The 19,274-nt window shown below is 32.2% G+C and overlaps 2 protein-coding genes across 4 annotated transcripts; one reads left to right on the top strand and one right to left on the bottom strand.

Moving 5' to 3' along the window:
* Nucleotides 1-134: 134 nt before the first annotated feature.
* Nucleotides 135-7,582, bottom strand: glo (heterogeneous nuclear ribonucleoprotein glorund). Of its 3 annotated transcripts, none has more exons than XM_011054011.2 (9): nt 7,360-7,582; nt 5,605-5,901; nt 5,319-5,462; nt 4,383-4,521; nt 2,748-3,013; nt 2,468-2,661; nt 2,253-2,372; nt 1,884-1,983; nt 135-1,437 (listed from the first exon to the last, which is right to left on the bottom strand). In XM_011054011.2, the coding sequence occupies exons 2-9, from the start codon at nt 5,861-5,863 to the stop codon at nt 1,349-1,351; spliced, it is 1,311 nt and encodes a 436-aa protein (XP_011052313.1). In that variant the 5' UTR covers nt 5,864-5,901; nt 7,360-7,582; the 3' UTR covers nt 135-1,348. The 3 variants fall into 3 exon arrangements, with proteins under 3 accessions (XP_011052313.1, XP_011052314.1, XP_087271518.1); XM_011054012.2 differs by having other exon boundaries at nt 2,841-3,013; XM_087415392.1 differs by lacking the exon at nt 7,360-7,582 and adding an exon at nt 7,244-7,340.
* A 646-nt stretch (nt 7,583-8,228) lies between these two features.
* mats (MOB kinase activator-like 1) lies at nt 8,229-16,495 on the top strand. Its single transcript, XM_011054013.2, has 5 exons — nt 8,229-8,692; nt 11,966-12,132; nt 12,213-12,440; nt 12,529-12,692; nt 13,491-16,495. Exons 1-5 carry the CDS (start codon nt 8,679-8,681, stop codon nt 13,569-13,571), a joined length of 654 nt encoding a protein of 217 aa, XP_011052315.1. The 5' UTR covers nt 8,229-8,678; the 3' UTR covers nt 13,572-16,495.
* The last annotated feature ends 2,779 nt before the right edge of the window (nt 16,496-19,274 follow it).

Here is a 19,274-nt window from a genome sequence, read left to right as displayed (position 1 = left end):
GTGATATTAGTTTATTTGATTGATTATTTGACTAATACTTTAAACTGATATTGTATAGCCAAAATATCCTTAATAAACAGTTTTGAATGTGAAATAAGGAATTGATTGGAACTTTCAAAAAATTTTAGATTGGATTTTTTTCTCAATTTTGAATGACAATTTTATTCTAAGAATATAATACAAACTAAGAATATGTATAACAATACAAATATAAACAAGTTAGATTTATTCGGCGTAATTCAAAGCCGAACGTTCGATTGAGATAACAAGTCTAACTTATTCACGTTCGTATTGTTTCTAAGGAATTACATATTTTACGTACTTCCTTTTTATTGTTTCGAATTTTTTTTTTCAAACATGTGCGATAATATAAATCGAAATCAAATATGCATTAAGATATACATAACATTGACATTTGCAGCCGGCACACCGACTCAAAGAGAACTGCAGCGTCTCCTTATATAGTTTCGTAACATCTATAAATATCAATGGAAATTATAATTCTTAGTCCAAGATTATACAATACGTCATATAGTACATTATCGCGTTGTGGTGAAAGATGAGTATGAGCAGCTATATCTAACTTAAGATTCCGCATGTACAATACACAAGACAATACGATGAATTTATTGAGGTGTAATCGCGAACTATAGTTAGTTCGTATTATAATCGTATATTTCGCGCTTTACAGCTCACCGCTACGTCTCGACGCTTATTGACGATTATCATATCTAAGCTTGCATCAAAGTTATTACGATAAGTAACAAGTTTATATTATATATAAAATTATAATTCTAATATTTGATATTATCAGAAAATATCATGTACGTCGCCACTAAAAACAAGAAATATAAATACTTTTATCACATTTAATCTAATTGTATGGCTAAACCAAACTCGAAAGTTACACTCTTTTTCAATAATAATTCCCCAAGAAATTTTCGCCTTGTATTTTATTTCGACGACGTACGATTGTCTGTTGACATTGTGCTCAGTTTAAACGAAAAAAAAAATTATGTTATCGAAGATAACATAAAAATTATGTTATCGAAGAGAAAATTGTCTTTCCACCTTTACTCACTCATAGCAAAAATTAAATTATATGTTCTGTGTAAATTACATATTTTGTTATATGTTTACAACATACTTTATGTTATAAAAGAATAAGCAAGAGTACTTATACACTACTGATTTGGCTTACGATTAACATATAATTCAAGACTATATACGAAAAAAAGAAAAAAATAAAATCTATTCATATTGCATCAATGTGATTTAGAAATAGATCTTTTCCATCGATCACTTTGATTCTTTTGAATGTTTAGCGTTAGAAACGCATTGCCCGATCTCAAAAACTATTATAATTACTGCCGCCCAACTGCGAGTTGAAAGTTCTGTTGTTTGGAGAGTATCCTTGCCTGAAGTTGTTACTTAAGCCTGTGTACAAAGAAATCTATATGTACGTATACATAACATGGTAAATAATATGCAATATTATGTCAATGTGATATAATAAATGCGAGAACATTTGCTTGTAATTTAAAAGTGTTAAAAATTATAAAATTGCTTTCAAATTACGTAATATAGGGAAAAATATATACAAAATTCAATTTATAATAATTGTAAGAGATTATTAGATATATTTTCAAAATATTTTAAGTACAATTATTTTATTTTATCTTGTTGTGTTTTCAGATATTTTTTGGTCCAACAATTTTACCTCTATAGAAATTGTCAATATGACAAAGACTCGTAAGAAATTATTTTATATATTTTTAAAATATTTTAGAATAATAGAGAATAACAATAATTTAGAGTTTTAATTGAAAGTTTTTATCTTCTGTAGCGTGTTTTTGGAAATTTTCCACATGATCCAGAATTACCTCCACAGAAATTGCCAATGCCACTTAGTGACATGTTACTTGATCCGCCGGATGAGTTCATGAATAACTCAATGTATCTGTGTGACATGTGGCTTTTATCCTATAATAAAACGCGAAGAAGTTAATTACATTATCTTATTATGCAAGTGTATGAATTATTGGAAATCTAAGTCAATTTTTAGAAATTATTTTTAATTTCTACATGAATTTCTACAAGATTTCTACACGTGAAAAAAAATTGCGCGCGCGCGTGTGTGTTTGTGTGTATAAAATCGTACACAGTCATATATTATAATCGTATACAAGTTCTGTTTAAATAATTTCTGAAGTTGACTTCGATTAAAGAAATAAAAAATATAATACACAAACCTTGCACATTGCTTTCAAAGCTTCTTCATGAGTCGCGAATTCTACATCAGCTTCTCCCGATGGACGACCACCATTCTCAAGAATAATGCGAACATTTACCGGTTCGATTGGTCTGAAGAACTGCAAAATAAGACCCAAAATGTTATGTTATTGAATATTAGGAAAGAGTTTTTGAAAAATAGAGTCTTATCATTATTATCGGTTATGAAAATTACATCAGCTATATCTTGTTCTGTCGCTTTGAACGGCAGTCCTCGCATATGGATACTATATACGCCGGAATTACCGCCCCAGGAGTCATTGTTGCCTCTGTAATTGCCACCTTTCATGTCCATGCTGCCACGCATTCCCATATTGCCGCCACGAGATCCGTAATTGTTCCCACTTCCCCATGGACCGTTATCAAAGTCTAAAGTAGATTACACAGTTTACGATAAAGCTGAAAATAGACTACAAGCTCTAAGGAAGTAAAATATAAGACATGTAAATACATACGTAATGAATTAGTACGTGAATTGTATATTAAGTCTCTATTACGGTATTGTCCTGCACGATTGTCTTCGTACTTCGATAGATGAAAGGAATCACCTCTATTTCTGGATCCTCTGCCATTGTTGCTAAAACGATTCATCCCACCGAAGCGGTCACCACGAGTGTACGGCGCGGGCCTCTGATTGAAGCCGCCCATGGGACCACCGCGCATTTTCGGTCCGATACTAGCGCGTACCTCGGATAAGCTGCTTCGGAAGATCTCGATATATCTGTTAATGATTGAAGATATACGCGTTAGAGATGCGCAGAGCGACACGTCAGCAAATAAATAATCGTCATTATTATTATTATTATTATATTATTATTATTATTATTATTATTATTATTATTATTATTATTATTATACTCTCACCATACAAATGCCACCAAATTGAAAATTCGACAAAACTTAATGATACGGATTTAATTCGAGATATCACAAATGGTGAGAGACAAGAAAAACAAAAACAGTGATACACATTAACTTTATAGAAACAGAAAAGGTGTAAAAAGGAGCCATTCCTGCACAGCAATAGCGAGAGATTAATTATTTACTGTCTGACATTTACAATAAAAAAAAAAAAAAGGAGGAAACTTGTCTGGCAGTTTGGCATTGAAGTTGAGTTTACATGTGACAGAACAATTATATTCATACTAAACCTCCGCAATTTTTTATTAAACCTGCGAAGAGACCCTCCCACGATGAAATTCCTTCCCGACGTATCTACGTCACACGTACCCCACAAGCCCATGCGACGCCGACGATCTTCGGGTAAGCTACGCTCACGATTGCACCCTTTTGCAGATGAACTTTTTCGATTGACGTAGATTATCAATTTATTTAACATACGCTGACATACAAAAAATGTCCTAGTGTAATAATAAAGCGGTTTGAAGTTTACTAAACAATTTAATCTTGAAGTTTGACATTCATCTGCAAAAAATGCAATTATGGGCGTCGCCTAGACGTTGTCGTATTGGATCGATGGTTACTATCTCTCCACCTCTCTCTTTCTCTCTGTAGCACCCACCAAGCTTTGGCGTGCCCTACCCACCTCCCATGGGATTTGGTGATGATGGTAAGGGGCTATCTCCCGCCCCCCCAACACCCACCCATAAATATAAGTAGTTGGGTCCACAGTACTTTCGCTTACGTACGACTATTTGGTTGTAATTGTGTTTTGAGAGAGGCAGTTTCTTTATGTCAAATAAGAAAAATTTTCTAGAGGCGATCCTCTTTCGATACAAAAAAAATTCATTTGTTTATAACTTTAAAAAACTGTTAAATTATTTATCTCGACACGGCAAAATGCGGGATTTTCTCAAACTAGCTTATGTTAAAAATTTTCAAAACGTGCGAATACACATGTACTGAATAGAGCTTAATAATAATACAAATACAATGTTCTTTCATTTTCGTTTTCGCGCGGAAAATCCTCCTCAGAGAAAGATAAAGAAACTGCATCCGTATCGTAGAATTCGTTCCCACTATTTACTAAACGAAATGTATATACCTACATGTACTACGATCATTAATATAAATGATATGGAAAAGTCATAAGTATACCCAAACCCAGCTATACCGTCTCAGTGCCCCACCTGTGTCCTATCTTTTCCTTGTGTTTCTGCAGAGCGCGCTCCGCAACATCTTTGTTAACAAATTGAACGTAAGCCTCCCCAGTACTGCGGCCCGTGTAGTCTGTAGGTAGTGATATCCCGTTCGGAAGGATCTCCAACCCTGACCCACACATAATCAAACATCGATATTGTAGCTTATAGGCACCCATTAGGAAAAAGAAGTTATGGTCAAGTTTATTAAAACCCTTATAAAAGAAGCAAAACTTTTAAGGACTCTAAAATTGCGCACATACGTGCGCATTCTTTTTCTTTCTTTCTTCTTTCTCTTCGTGATTCTCCTTATACAGATATAAGACATTAAATTGTCACGTCCGAAAACCAAAGTTAAGAATTAAGCTCGATCACCAAGTCGTGCAATGAAAATATTTTCGTTCATACAAATTATAAAAATCATAAATCTCCGACACATTCGTATAGCACAACTCAGATCTCAGCGAAATCTTAAATCTTAACTAAGGCTAATCGTCGATAACAGAACACAGAGACATCATTCTTCAGATGGTATTTAATTTCATCTAATTTAATTTTGATAGCTGCGTTTGAGCCATTACCTCATTACTTTTAGTAGCTAATTTTAGAATAAGCATCTAATATTGTTAGAAAGCAATTGTTACAGCTTGCTTGTTACAAAATTCATTGATGCAAGATAGTAATTTTAGTAATTTATGTTAAAGCCATCGAAAGTATTCCGTCACTGCGTTCCTGAGACAAATTATTGAATTTCATTTATTCATTTTTATCTTATGAAAAAGGAAGTATAAAAATATAAAAAAACTACATATTTGAAAAAGATGAATAGGTGTCTGTTTTCCAAGGATTAAATAAAATCTCAATGACATTTGATATCAATTAAAAAGCATTGATACTGGATACTTTGGATTGTTACATGACAAGTACCTGAGAAGAATTGTGCAATTTCCTCTTTTGAACAACCAAACGGCAGGCCGCGCAATCTCACGCAACCATCATCCATCGCGTTCTCCAAATTAAGACCGCTCCTCTTCACGACCCATTCCATTTCGCCGCGTTTTGCTTTAAAAACTGAAACAACAACATTATACATTTAGGTCCAATAAGGAAGTAAAGGTAAAACTAATCATATTAAAGACTCTTACAATAATTGAAAACTGCTTTTTTTTTGTTAAACACAATTACATATTAAAAGAACTCATAGTAAATTAACCTTCGATATAACGGTGGCCCATGTGATCTCTATCTCTTTTGCAAGCCTTCTCAATATCTTCTGGAGTATCCATTTCTACATAAGCTTCGCCGCTAGGGCGTCCCTCACGGGATGTAGTCATGTGAACTCCGTTCTTGCCATTTGAAATCGAACAGTCGCCAAAGAATTTCATAATCTCATCTACAGTGGTGGACCATGGCAGTCCACGCACCTTAACAACATATCCCTCCTCCTCATGATCTCCACTACCACTCGACATGATTCTAATCTAATGCAATCTCTCCTTATAAATAATATCTGCAAATACAAAGATGGAATATTTTACAATCAATTTAAATAAATATAATAATATAATATAGTAGAGAATGTTTTAGGATCGTTAAGTTAGATATTTCAAATAATATAATATTCTTGATTTATGAATTGAAAGTGAATGCAATTATACAGAAAAATTATAGCAAATTCAATTGGATGCATTGATGCACACTCAGTGTACATTAAAGTCTTTATAGACAAATGATGTACACTTAATATAAAAGCAGATTAAACTATAAAATCCTCAATATTTTATTGTGCTATTTGATAAAATACATAATATTTTGAATACATAGGATACATTTAGTATCATAGACTATTTATTGAACGCTCAGTAAGAAATGAAAAAATATGTTTATTGTAATATTCGTAATTTAGAGTACCTTATCTGTTAGATAATATTTAATATTATATTTCTTATTTACTAATTACTGTTTAATAATTCTTAAGGCCATAAGCACTCATGAGTGGCATTAAGCAATATGAGTGATATAAAATATCGCTCACCTTGGAAAAATAATAAATAGTAATAAGTAAAAAATATGATATTAAAGATTATAATATAAAGATTATACTATAATATAAAGATAAATTATTCTATATTATGAATATTATAATAAACATATTAATTCCTTTCTTACTCATTGAGTGCTCAGTGCTCAGTCTGTAATACTAAATGCACTGCATTTTTTCAAATTTCTTAATTTGAAGTTGCATTTTATTTTAATACACTAAGATCAGTATATGATGACTTTAATACGCTTTTGACTTGAGTATACTTGATATCAAACTTGGTATATAAAATTTAATTATGTTACTTGAATACCAGCAATTTCGCAATTCTTCCAAATTAAATTCACATTACATGTTGAAACATTTATCTTTCACATTTAAAACATCTTGGAAATTATTTTGCAAGAAACATACATACAATCACAAAACAATAAAAAAAAGAGGGAAGAAAAACAAAAACCAGGACATATCAACAATTTCCGTCAATTGTTTTCACAGGCTGAATATTGACAGATAAATCGACGAAAAGAACGATAAGATTAAAAGAGAAAATAAAAGCGAATAATTCCGATCGCAAAATAATCGTCTGCTAGACTGCGGCGTTCACTTTTAATCAATTCAAAAGTGAAAATACACGCGAAAGTCATGAAGAATTTAACTGACACGTTGAGTGTAATGGACGACATATACTTAAAGCCGACCTATACTTTTTATTCCTGCAGTAAATTGTTTTAGTCAAATATCAAATATATACCAATTTTATTTTTAAGTTTCAAACATAAATACTAGCTCAATTATAAAAAAAACAGACCTAATAAACGCACAAATATTTGATGAAACATCTCGCGGAGGAATGCCATTATGACTGTTGGGAGAAGCAATGGCATTCGACAAGATTCATGATAAGTACCGATTCGCCCAACTTACCGCCGCCTGGGGCGTTGAAATACTGCTCTTCCCGTTCTCGAGCACAAAGTTAGGTAACAACTAATTAGAGAAATCTGCTCGAATTTACACAATATTATCCTTGAAATCGTTCGCTGAATACTACATACAAACGATCGACTCAACCGAAGTAGAAGTACCTGTAAGTACCGAAACCGAAGATTCGTGAACAAAATGGCGGACGATGACGACGCGTTCGGCAAAACGATCGATGCAAGCGTGTTTCTAGAACGCGTTCCAAAACTCGACTTCCGTCAAGTATCTCTCCTTGTTCAACGTTCAGTAAACAACAAGAATAAAATGATACTTGGTTTGATAGAGTTGAGTTTTAGAATGCAGCCCAAAAGCGCAACCTCAAGGTCACTTTACGAAACGCCGATGAGCTCAATCGGCCAATCGCATTTATCATTTCGTTTAACAGCAGATGCGATTGGCCAATTCCAATGGACTAATCGGCGTTTCGTAAAGTGGATCCTAAACGCTAAAGTCTCGTTATTTAATGGAAAATCGAACTGTGCATGTGCAGTTTCCCCTAAATTAAGTTTTAAAGCCGGTTGTTTCACCCTTTGGTAAATTTTACCTGAGCGAACGCTCGCTATTATTAGTGTATTCTTTTAGATCCAATCAGCATTTTAGATCTGAAAGAATACATCAATAGCAGCAAGCGCTTACTCAACTGTTGAGTTCGCTGAACGCAGCCATTGATTATCTTTATTTAACATTCGATGATCAACAAAGATAAAATGATACTTAGAGTTGACAGAGTTGAATTTTGGAACGCAACCCTGGATGCACCTATTAAATGCCTACCCACTGTAGCCAACATAATAAGTCCTACCGCACCGCCGTGCTTCTTACCAGATCGATCGTGCAACGTCCAACAGTTTGAAAAAGAGAGAAAGGAAATAAGGAAGGGAGAAGAGAATAGCACGAGAGAAACCGGACAATTTAGTAGACTGACGACGACGCAGCGAGTGGCTTGGGTTGTGTGGACAGCAATTCATCTCCTCGGTACAGCAGCGTTTACAGGACAAGGAGAGCGAGTAGCATTGTGAGGAGGCGATCGCACGCGCGACTCGCGAGTGTGGCGGCCGGCTGGCTGACACGTTCTCGTCGTCGTCGTCGTCGTTGTCATCGTCATCGTGATACTCGCACAGTCCGTTGTCATCCAGTTGTCTCATTACGCGTCTAGTTGAGCAAGGACGCAGCGGACCTGAGTGGACCACGCGACCGAGCGGAACGGGCGAGAGCGGACCCAACGAGCGGAGTGACTCGGTCACAGCTACGACGAACCCGTCACGATGAGTTTTCTATTGTGAGTCTCCTCTTCTTCGCCTCCGCGACTTTCTCCTCTCCGACCATCGCCGTCGAGTCGAGTCGAGTCGAGTCGAATTAAATCGCCGCCCTCCGATCGATACGTCCTCATCCTTCCTATAAGGATGAAACAGAACGAAGCCACAGGAAAAATCCTAATCTTGTTCATCTCCTTTTGTAACAGCTGACGATTTATTTTTATTTTTCTTTAGGAAAGATTCCGCTAATCTTTGTTTCTTATTCTATTCCAGGATGTCCTCTTTTCTCCCTTTTTTTCTTTCATATATAATCTTAACAGTCAAATTTATTGTTCTCCATAACGAAGTTGACGAGGATGAGATCAATTTTGATGCCGTCTACCGGTGGATCGATCAAGAATAAAAATAGCGCGCCTATCGTGCGGGAGATATCTTCCTTTGGCGCGTCTTCCCGCGGGACCTACAATGTTCCTCGAACGTCAGGATTATCGCTCGACGCGACTCGTAATCTATGAATCATCCGTCTCGGTGGCCGCGCCTTGTGCTCCTCGTCATCGAGAGTGCCACGATATCGACGTTCTCGGAGTCACTTTGACATTCGTGATAAATAACGCAGTCGCTTTCTGCATGCGCGTGATCACGATCAGCTGAGCGTTGCGATCGAGCAGGATTTCTTTTTTTCAAGCTGTGATTTCTTTACGTTTTTTGTGTTTGTAAAGGAAAATATTTAAATTTTTTTGTCTAGAAAAAAAAGCCTGACCAGAGAAAGTGTATAGACGCTATAGATTGTAGAGATATAGATAAAGGAGAGAAAAAGGGAGAGAAGGGGAGAGGGAGGGAGATAACGTTTGCACTTTCCTACCTGCCTTTTGTTGTTCACTGTTAAGTGTAAGCAGGTTTTTGGAGAGAGAAGAAAGAGAAAAAGATTTGCTGAATGTAGGAAAATATTATATCCAATAAGAGCTTTAATGAAAAATTATTTTTGTATATATTTTTACATCATTCTTTTATTTCAAAAGTGACAACTAAAATGTACAACTAAAAGAATGATTTATTTTTTTTTTTACCATAAATGAGTTAGATGAAAATGACTCCGTCGATCGTCAAAAGTAATTTAATTTTATAGTCTGTCCATTAAATAGCACTTGTATCATTCTTAAAATTTTCGAAGAAATAATATTAGGTTGATGCAAGTAAAATGTCGGTTTTCCTTATTATAAAATGGTGGTTTTCCTTTTTCAATATATTCTATTATATTTTCAAAAAGTTAACGATGCGATTATACTATTTGATGGACTAAAGTTTAAGCTTTAAAAATCTAGGTTTTTTTTATTACGATATGATTTTTAATGTATTTAATTTTTGGAGTTATGAATAACCAAAATCAAAATGCTTCTTTTACTTAACTCATGAGTAACTCAGGAACAAAAAAACGTAGGAACATTATTAAAAAACGATTTTGTTGGGAAAATTTCAATTTTTACGATAGTAAAAAATTTTCTCAATTTTTGGAGGGTACATGATAGATCTACAAAATGAGAAGAAAGTTTTTCATTTTTTTTAGCTGATAGTTTTCTATATGTAAAAATTATCAAATTCACACAAACTCGAAAAATATAATAAGTTTTGGAAAGTAAAGTTTTCAAGCTTTAAAATTTTTTTTTAATTTAAATTTTGTTCATTTTTAATGAAGTTATAGCTGCTCTTAATAATAATATAAGAAAACTTCATTTTATTTACATCAATCTAAAACCTTTTATCAGAGTGACACATTTTGAATTGTGTCATTTTTATGAATAAAAAGGAATCTTCTATAGAGAACATTTAGAATTAATACAATTTGAAAAAGAAATTTTTCTATTTTGAATTGTTATTTTAGTTTATGAAGATAAACTGAATAAATTGTTAATGATATTTCGAGTCGCTTTTGATGAATTATTTTGGATTTGTAAGATACCAAAATCATCACAATTCAAAAAAGAATATAATTTTTTTGAAGTTATAAAACGAACAAAAATGAAGATTATACTTATTATGGAAAAAAAATTTCTGGATTCAATGCTATTTATTTTTCGATTTATATTAGTAAAATAGAATTGATGTAGGAACGATCATATTTATTATTGAAAGAAAAATGTCTAATTTTAGTCTTAAATAAAGAATTTTTAAAACTAGAATGAAATTATTTAGCCGGTTTCATCTGAAATACTGTGGCATCGTGCGTTATAATATCGGATAAAGATTTATTCTAAACATAAGAATATATAATACATTTACATGTTACTTTTATCTCAAGACAATAAGGTTTTCCTTTTAGGGGACAATTGATACAAGTATTTTATCTTTGTTATTCATTGAATGCCAAGAAGAACGACGTTTATGTCGTATTTCTTAAAAGGAAAGCAACTTAAGTCAATCTTATTTAATTCAAGGGAAGAATTATTGGTCTAATTTTAATATTATTTAATTTTTATATTGCATAAAATTGTGATAAGATTAAGTACGTTAAGAAGTGTATACAAAAAGGAAAATATAAATACTTGATTTATTATTACGGATAAATTAATGACAATCAGAGTTAACTGTCGACTTGTTATTGATAAGATCTGAAACTGGCAGACTAAAAAATTAAACAAAAAAGAAAAAATATTTTTTATCTTTTTATCAAAAGAGATGTTATATTTTTTGCCGATATTATTTGATTAGTCAATCATTTTCTATTAAATTGAAAAATAGTTTTTCCTCTTTTTTTGAAAAATTTTATTTTTTTAGTTATCACTTTTGTTTTTTGAAGTAAAGAAACGATATATATCTTCATTTGAACATTTGAATTTCATCTAAACATTTCAGGAGTATAAAAGACTACAGCTGAATGAAGAATTTATTCTTATTAAAAAAATGCATTCTTTGATAAATCAGAAAGTAAAATTATTGAAAAAAATTATAAAAAATTAAAATAATATAACGGACTCTTAAAATCACGTATTATATACATTCATCTCTAGATTTTAATTAAACGCCTTAATGTTTGTCATTTTTTAATCTTATCAGTAATACAAGTGTTATTAATAAGCATTGGCAATCAGCTGATTGATATTGATTTATCTATAATGATAGCTTATTTATATGACATCTTTTTTTGCTTCATACTTCAGATTTTTAAGTGAAGATATACAATTAGAATTGTATAGTAAATATCGAGCTAAAATATTAAAATAATAACTCCGGATTTCATAATAAGAAACAGAAATCACAGATAATGATCTTTTTTAATATCTGTCCTTTTCTTTTTCAAGTGGGAGTAGGTCTTCCAAGACTTTTAAACCAAAGAAAAACATCCCGGAGGGTACTCATCAATATGACCTAATGAAACATGCCGCTGCTACATTAGGCTCCGGTAATCTACGATTGGCCGTAATGCTTCCTGAAGGAGAGGATTTGAACGAATGGGTCGCTGTTAATAGTAAGTCGAAACATTAATTTTTTTTTTTCCATTATTATCTTTATATCAACCAGATCTAAACATCTGTCTATTTCTTTCAGCTGTTGATTTTTTCAATCAAATCAACATGTTGTACGGCACCATCACAGAATTCTGTACGGAGGAGAGTTGTCCCATCATGTCGGCTGGACCAAAGTACGAATATCATTGGGCCGATGGTCACACGGTGAAAAAGCCTATCAAATGCTCAGCACCCAAATACATAGATTACTTAATGACCTGGGTGCAGGATCAATTGGACGACGAGACTTTATTTCCATCCAAAATCGGTGATTATATAATTTTCTTTACATTGTTTTCTCTTTCGTCGATCATTCCGAACAGAAAACTAATTCTCGATTATTTTCTCGATTGTAGGAGTTCCTTTCCCCAAGAATTTTTTATCTATTGCAAAAACTATTCTGAAGCGGTTATTCAGAGTATATGCTCACATCTATCATCAGCATTTTAGTGAAGTTGTGCAGCTCGGTGAAGAGGCGCATTTAAATACATCGTTTAAACATTTCATATTCTTTGTTCAGGTATACAATTATATCTCGCAAAAAGTTAATTAAATTAAAAGACTAAATTGATAACAAAAAAAAGCAATGATAAAATTTCATGATATAGTAGCACATGTCTACTAGAATGATTTAAGTATGAATGAGACAAATCAACGGTTGATAGACGGTTTTTTACATTGAGTGATGACAGATGGAGATATCTATTCACGCATTGTATAATTGTGACCTTATGGCAACTGTTTCTGTCATTATTGCAAAGTTCGGATAAATAGTACCAAGTGCACTGTGCCTTCAATAATGTTTCTTCTGAACTGTGCAAAATTTCAAAAATTTTTATATTTTTATTTGCAAGAAGCTTGATCAACGTATGAACTTGAATAACCTATTGTGGAATGATTTGGTACCATTTATTCGGACATTGATAACAATGATTACAAAAACAATTGACTTGATTACAAAAATACGAAACTATAATATAGAGCATGATCAGACAATTACATCTATTACTCGGTGTAAATACGCCTACCAACATTGATTTGTATCAAAACAAAAAAAGTTTTATTCGTATCTAAATCATATATATATTAGGTGTTGGAATTAATTCGTAGCGTTTTTTAATGAAAGAATGTTATTTATTTCACATGAGCATTAAAAAATACATTAATGAAAGTACTTCCCATCACTTGTAAAACGCTACGAATTAATTCCAACACCTAATATATATATATATATATATATATATATATATATATATATAGTTATAACTTAATTATTTGATTTTATTCCTGATATTTAATATATAATATCGCATTGTAGGAATTTAATTTGATCGAGAGAAGAGAATTGGCACCTTTGCAGGAGCTAATAGAAAAACTGACGGCGAAAGACGCGCGATGAGTCCGTCTACTGTCTACGAGCCACTTGTCCTCTCGAAACTTTTCCAAAGAATCTCTCAACCATGCTATCTTCGCTAACCCGCACATATAATTACATTATTTAAACTGATCTATTAATCGCTAACTCCACGATCTGCCTCTGTTTCAAAGAATTGACGGCAAAAACATGTCACCGCTCCAAAAACAAGTGATTGATAACGCGAGAAAATACCTACAGTGTTCGTTCTGAAACCTCATTCTTCTCTGACGGCGCATAGATATATTCTGTATACTCACTATGTGCACATATATAAAAAGAGAGAGAAAAAAAACTTATCGAGTGGATAAAGATAACGAGACGGAAGTTATGAGACGGCGCGTTCGACTTTGTGACTGTTTTCTTCAAACGTTCTCCAAGTACATTTCAATCGTAATTTATTAATTGCACTGCTGATACACGAAGAAGAAATATGTAAGTACGAAGTACACATTTCGAGGAAAAAATTTTCGAATTCGAAAATTCTAAGTACACGCGTCTCTGTTTCGTAAACAAACAAGATTAATCGTAATGCTCGTGGGTATTCTGCAATTTTGTTATTATTATCTGCTGCTCTACTGTCGGATGTAAAAATACTGTCGCTATTATATAACTATAGAAATTACCGATGCTTCGTACGGCTATGTACAAATGCGATGGCATATCGTGAATTTCGTATAATTACTTTTACGTTTAGAGATAATTTTGTAAACAATTATTTCCTATCATTTCTCGGATTAGTATCCCGTATTTCTTATCGAGAAATTACATATTGTTGTTATAACACACATACACAGACACACACACACACACACACACACACACATATATATATATTTATATATATAAAATATATATATGTATAATGCTGTTAAAAAGGAAAGAAAAGTTAACGCGCAATGCTATCGCATTATTATGTAACGATTACTTTAAGATATCGTCCTGTTAAGCGTCCTTATAGACTTATTTATACGATTAGGATTTTTGTACGCGTTTTATCCCTGTAGAAAGTGATATTTCCTGCTTCAGACGCTTTTCAGATACTGGTAGTTAAACCATCTACGTCTTACTGCAATTTCTCGTATAATTCTCTCCAGTTATTAATTTTCGATTTCTATGAATTAACATTATGGACATTATCGACAAAAAACTATCACATGTCTTTGTTCTGTGAACGTCGTGATTGATGTAATATTTCACTGACGTTTATCTTCATCTGTCTTTGTCTAATTAAATTTATGCTGCATTAATGAATGACAGATTTCTAGCAGCACTTTAATCGTCCACAAAGTTCGAATCCGCAACGTCCGACTTCGAATATTTTGTTTTTAATCGATATTTAATAGTGATTATATCTCGGGTTAAAAATATATCGCGAATTGTAAGTGTCGATCCTTAATAATTGATCAACATCACCAACAATTATCGCTATTTATATATGATGATTCGTTGATAGCCCGAATGTATCAAGTAATTCGTCGTTTCTTTCGACATGTTACGCGTGCGATAATAATGAAATCTTTAGAAAATTCCAAAGTGCTGAGAAAAAAAATTTTAAAAAAAGGGAAACATATTTTTTTCATTGCAGTAGACGTTAAGAGTTTAATCGCGTGAACCTCCGTATATATGTATACGTATATACATATTGCATATATATATATATATATATATATATATATATATATATACATATAGACGTATTTTATTATAACGACATAAGATAGTGATTAACGGCAGCGAAATAAGGTGATAACGCCGTGGAATGAAGACGGCGCGTATATACGATGAATGTAGACATAAATGATGATAGTAATAGTAATGTTGTATTCGGTACTTAAGGAAAGATAGTAAGACGCAATAAGAGTGAGAGCAAAAAAAACTCGCACTTGCGTTCTTCAGAGATGGTTACAATTAGCGTCCGTTCGTGATTGCGATGGACGATAGTTGCCTATTAGAGAACTTCATTCGTTCTCGACGACTCAACCGACTACAAATGGCTATTTTTGGTCTTATACGCGTTTATACGAGTATTAGTGATTCTCTCGACGCCAACCCGCAACTGCTATCCATTCGTGATGTTTAGACGCTTACTTTAGCGACGTTCCCGATCGGAGAACACGCGTCCTCTTTCCCTTTCCTCTTGAGCGACTTTCCGCGGCGCGAGTGCCTCAAACGCGACATTGTCCGACACGGTCGTGCGAAAAAAAGCTGATATTCTGCGAAAATGTTTAAAGTTATTTTAAAATGTTACGCGCACGAAAGATTAGCAAAAGATTAAAACTTTACGCCGAAAGAACTGTACTGATGAGGATAAGTTTCTCGAGTATTCGCAAGTTCTGTAACTTTTATAGATCTCTATTAGATATGAAGAAAGTAAGTTTTCGAGGAAATTTTCAATTCTTAGCTGAACATCTCAAAGGAGAAAGACGCTTGTCTTTCAAGATTGTTCCTCATCTTCGGCTCTTTTAGTTAAAATTACATATGCTAAGTAATCTGTTGAGGATGAACGAACGCAACGCGAGATTTCTAGAGACTTCGATGGTCCTGATAATCTGATCAGTTGAATTGTGAATACGAATGATAAATAATAACTCGATCGCGTCGGGTAGAGGGACCATATTTATGTTAGAAGTCCTTTTGAGATCATTTCTTTATGGAGAAGACGATCGTGTTGAGATGAGTTGTATTCTCTTCGTTCGGAACGGCCTTTTCGCGGAGAGTTCTCAGCGACCAACTGTTCGCTCGTTTGATAGTAACGCTAGTGATATATGTGCAATGTAAATAATATTTTTCACATTAAACAGGAAAACTCCGGCGTCCTAATCACGGCGCATGGACCGCGTCTAAAATGTTTATAGTCCTGAATATAATCTTGTAATCTTTCTGTAATAAATATCGTTCCGATTGTATTCACTTCTCTCTCTCTCTCTCTCTCTCTCTCTCTCTCTCTCTCTCTCTCTCTCTCCCTCCTCTTCCTTTCATTCCTTCCCTCCCTCTCCTTCCCTCTCTCTCCTTATTATAAACAGTATAAATCACATTTATATATACTTACTATAGTTATGAGAAAAATAAAAATTAATTCCTCTTTATATAATTATTTTTGTTTCTGTCAATTTCCAGAAATTTATATAGGTTGTCTTATTTTATTTTAAATAGTCAGTTTTCTCCAAAATTATTGATGATGCAAAAAAATATTTCAAATGAAAAATGAAATGGTTTCAAGAAGAATTTATTTTGTGACAACAATTAACGGAGTCCTCGAAATTAAAATATAAGTTCAAAGTATAAGTAACAAAAGGCTTTGGAGTCAGCGCGGAATACAATGCGCATATATTTAAAATTATATAAATGAATTATTTAATGCTCATTAGTCAGTGCTTATATAAAACGTACGGTACATAATACGTTTCGATTCAAATTCCTCGGATATATCAGAATCAAAAGAAATAAAAAAATGGTAACAAAAAAACAGTAATGAAAAAATGGAATAATCGCATTTAACAAGTTATGTTGAATTATGTTATCATTTGATATTGTCGTCTGTTATTCATGAATGTATTTTGGTCAAGATTGGGAAGTAACTAGTTACTTGTAAAGTACAATTATCTTTTTACAGTTATCTTTTTTCAGTAACTGTAACTTAACTTATTGTTAGTTACATTTCTTCCAATAACTATAAATAACTAATTAACAGTTATTTTTACAGTTACTTTACATTTTAAACTTATTTGTCAATGTAATGTGATTGATTAAAATCTGAATACTGATTAAGGATATGAATATTTTTTGATTGATCAGTAAATTGTAAACATAATTTTTTTTTCTTAGCGCTAATGATATCGATGTCACTCATATTTTTCTATCATGATAACAAAAAGAAAGTAACTGAAAAGTTACTTTTAAAAGGTACTTTTTAGTAACTGTAATTGTAACGAATTAATTTTTGGTCTCGGTATCTTGGAATTGTAACTAGTTACTTTTGAAAGAAAAAAATTATAATTAGTTATTTTTATAAAGTAACTTTCCCCAATCCTGATTTCGGTTACGTTGTTTTCTTTAAAGGTAAAGGTACCAAAAAAAAAAGTAAAGATCACCTTCAGTCTCTTAAACGGGATTATATAGGTAATTTTTTTTCACGTGGTATGATCCCTCTAAATATTCTGCACACATAAAAATATACCAAAGTAGAGATATTGAAAAATCAAATAGTTTACAGGATATTTTATACTTTATTCTGGCAAATTGTGATACGAAATATAAAATATCTCAAATATAAAAAAATTGTGATATGAAATATAAAATATCTAAAAAGGAATAAAAAAAAATAAATGAATTATGTATTATCTAAATTATTAATTTATTGATTTCCCTACTTTTATGCGCAGACTAATTAGGAGAACGTATTATGTGAAAAAATTAAAAAATTCCATTTTAAAAAGTGAAGGCGTATTTTTTGGCTCCTCAACATAATAAAAAAGACACCACGTATAACACTCAATGGAAGATGCTATATAGTTTATTTTAATTTTTGTTTAGTCCTTCTATTATCACTGTAAGTTTTATTTGCTTTCTTTTTTTTTGTGTATACAAAGCGTTTCGAAATTATAGGTAAAAATGAAATTAACTAATAGAATCCACAAACATGTAACAAAACTTGAATATAAATTTGCAAAGTAAAATTCTTTTCGTGATATTCTGTACTTTTTTATATTCTATGAATTTTTAAATTTAAAAAATCGATACTTTAAACACTTTGAAATATTTATTCCACAATATATATAATCGCACAAAGAAATGGTTTATAAAAAATTGGTTTATAAAATAAAAAATCTCGTATATATGATCTAAAATAAGATTCTTATTGTTTAAGAATATTTAATTTATGATTATTAAGACTTTTGTATTTGTAAATTTTATAAGACAACTCAGTCGTTTCTTTAATGTAAGAATACTTACAAATCGTACAATTATTTTTTAAATAAAATAAATTTTTGCATTCGAAAATCGAAAAAAGTATTTAGATGAAATAGTTCTTGAAATGTTGCATTCATATCTACTTTCTTTTTCTTGTAACTGATTTTCTTGTAAATTATTTTCAGAGAGTTCAGAATTCGACACTTTTTATTTCGTTCAAATTCCTCTTCTCCAAATATTATGATATCTCAATTGTCGAGGTAACGAAAACACATCATACTACGTTCATACAAAACAAGGTTCGATTCTGTAATAAGTGTAATACGTAGGCCAGTTGTTTAATATAATAAATAAATTATATAACATAAATTATTTAGTAATTCAGTAATGATATAGCGTGTATTGAACAAGTTTTTTTTTATACATGGAAAGAACGATTTTACTGAATTATCTAAAAATGTATCTAGATGCAAATCTGAAAACAATTTTGTTGGGCCATCAAAATAATTATCTAGAACGTCCAAATTAGTTGTCATAATATCTTTCTGTTGCTAAAACTTTTTGCAACATTGCTCACTATGTTTGAGACTCAATTCTACATAATTATTTTGATGATCTAATAAAATTATTTTAGATATATGTGTCTATCTACATTCAACAGAATTATCTTCTTGATGCTTCCATGGGTGCTTTTTATATAACTAATCTGTGCTTCGCGTCTGATACTCTCCTCGCCCTGATGAAGTGGACTGCAAGGCCCACGAAACGTTGGCA

Source organism: Acromyrmex echinatior, chromosome 18 (genome assembly GCF_024713525.1).
Source record: "Acromyrmex echinatior isolate Ae372 chromosome 18, ASM2471352v2, whole genome shotgun sequence".
Lineage (NCBI taxonomy): Eukaryota > Metazoa > Arthropoda > Insecta > Hymenoptera > Formicidae > Acromyrmex > Acromyrmex echinatior.
Note: the sequence above shows the minus strand (reverse complement) of the source record. Positions and strands in the feature narration are given on the sequence as shown.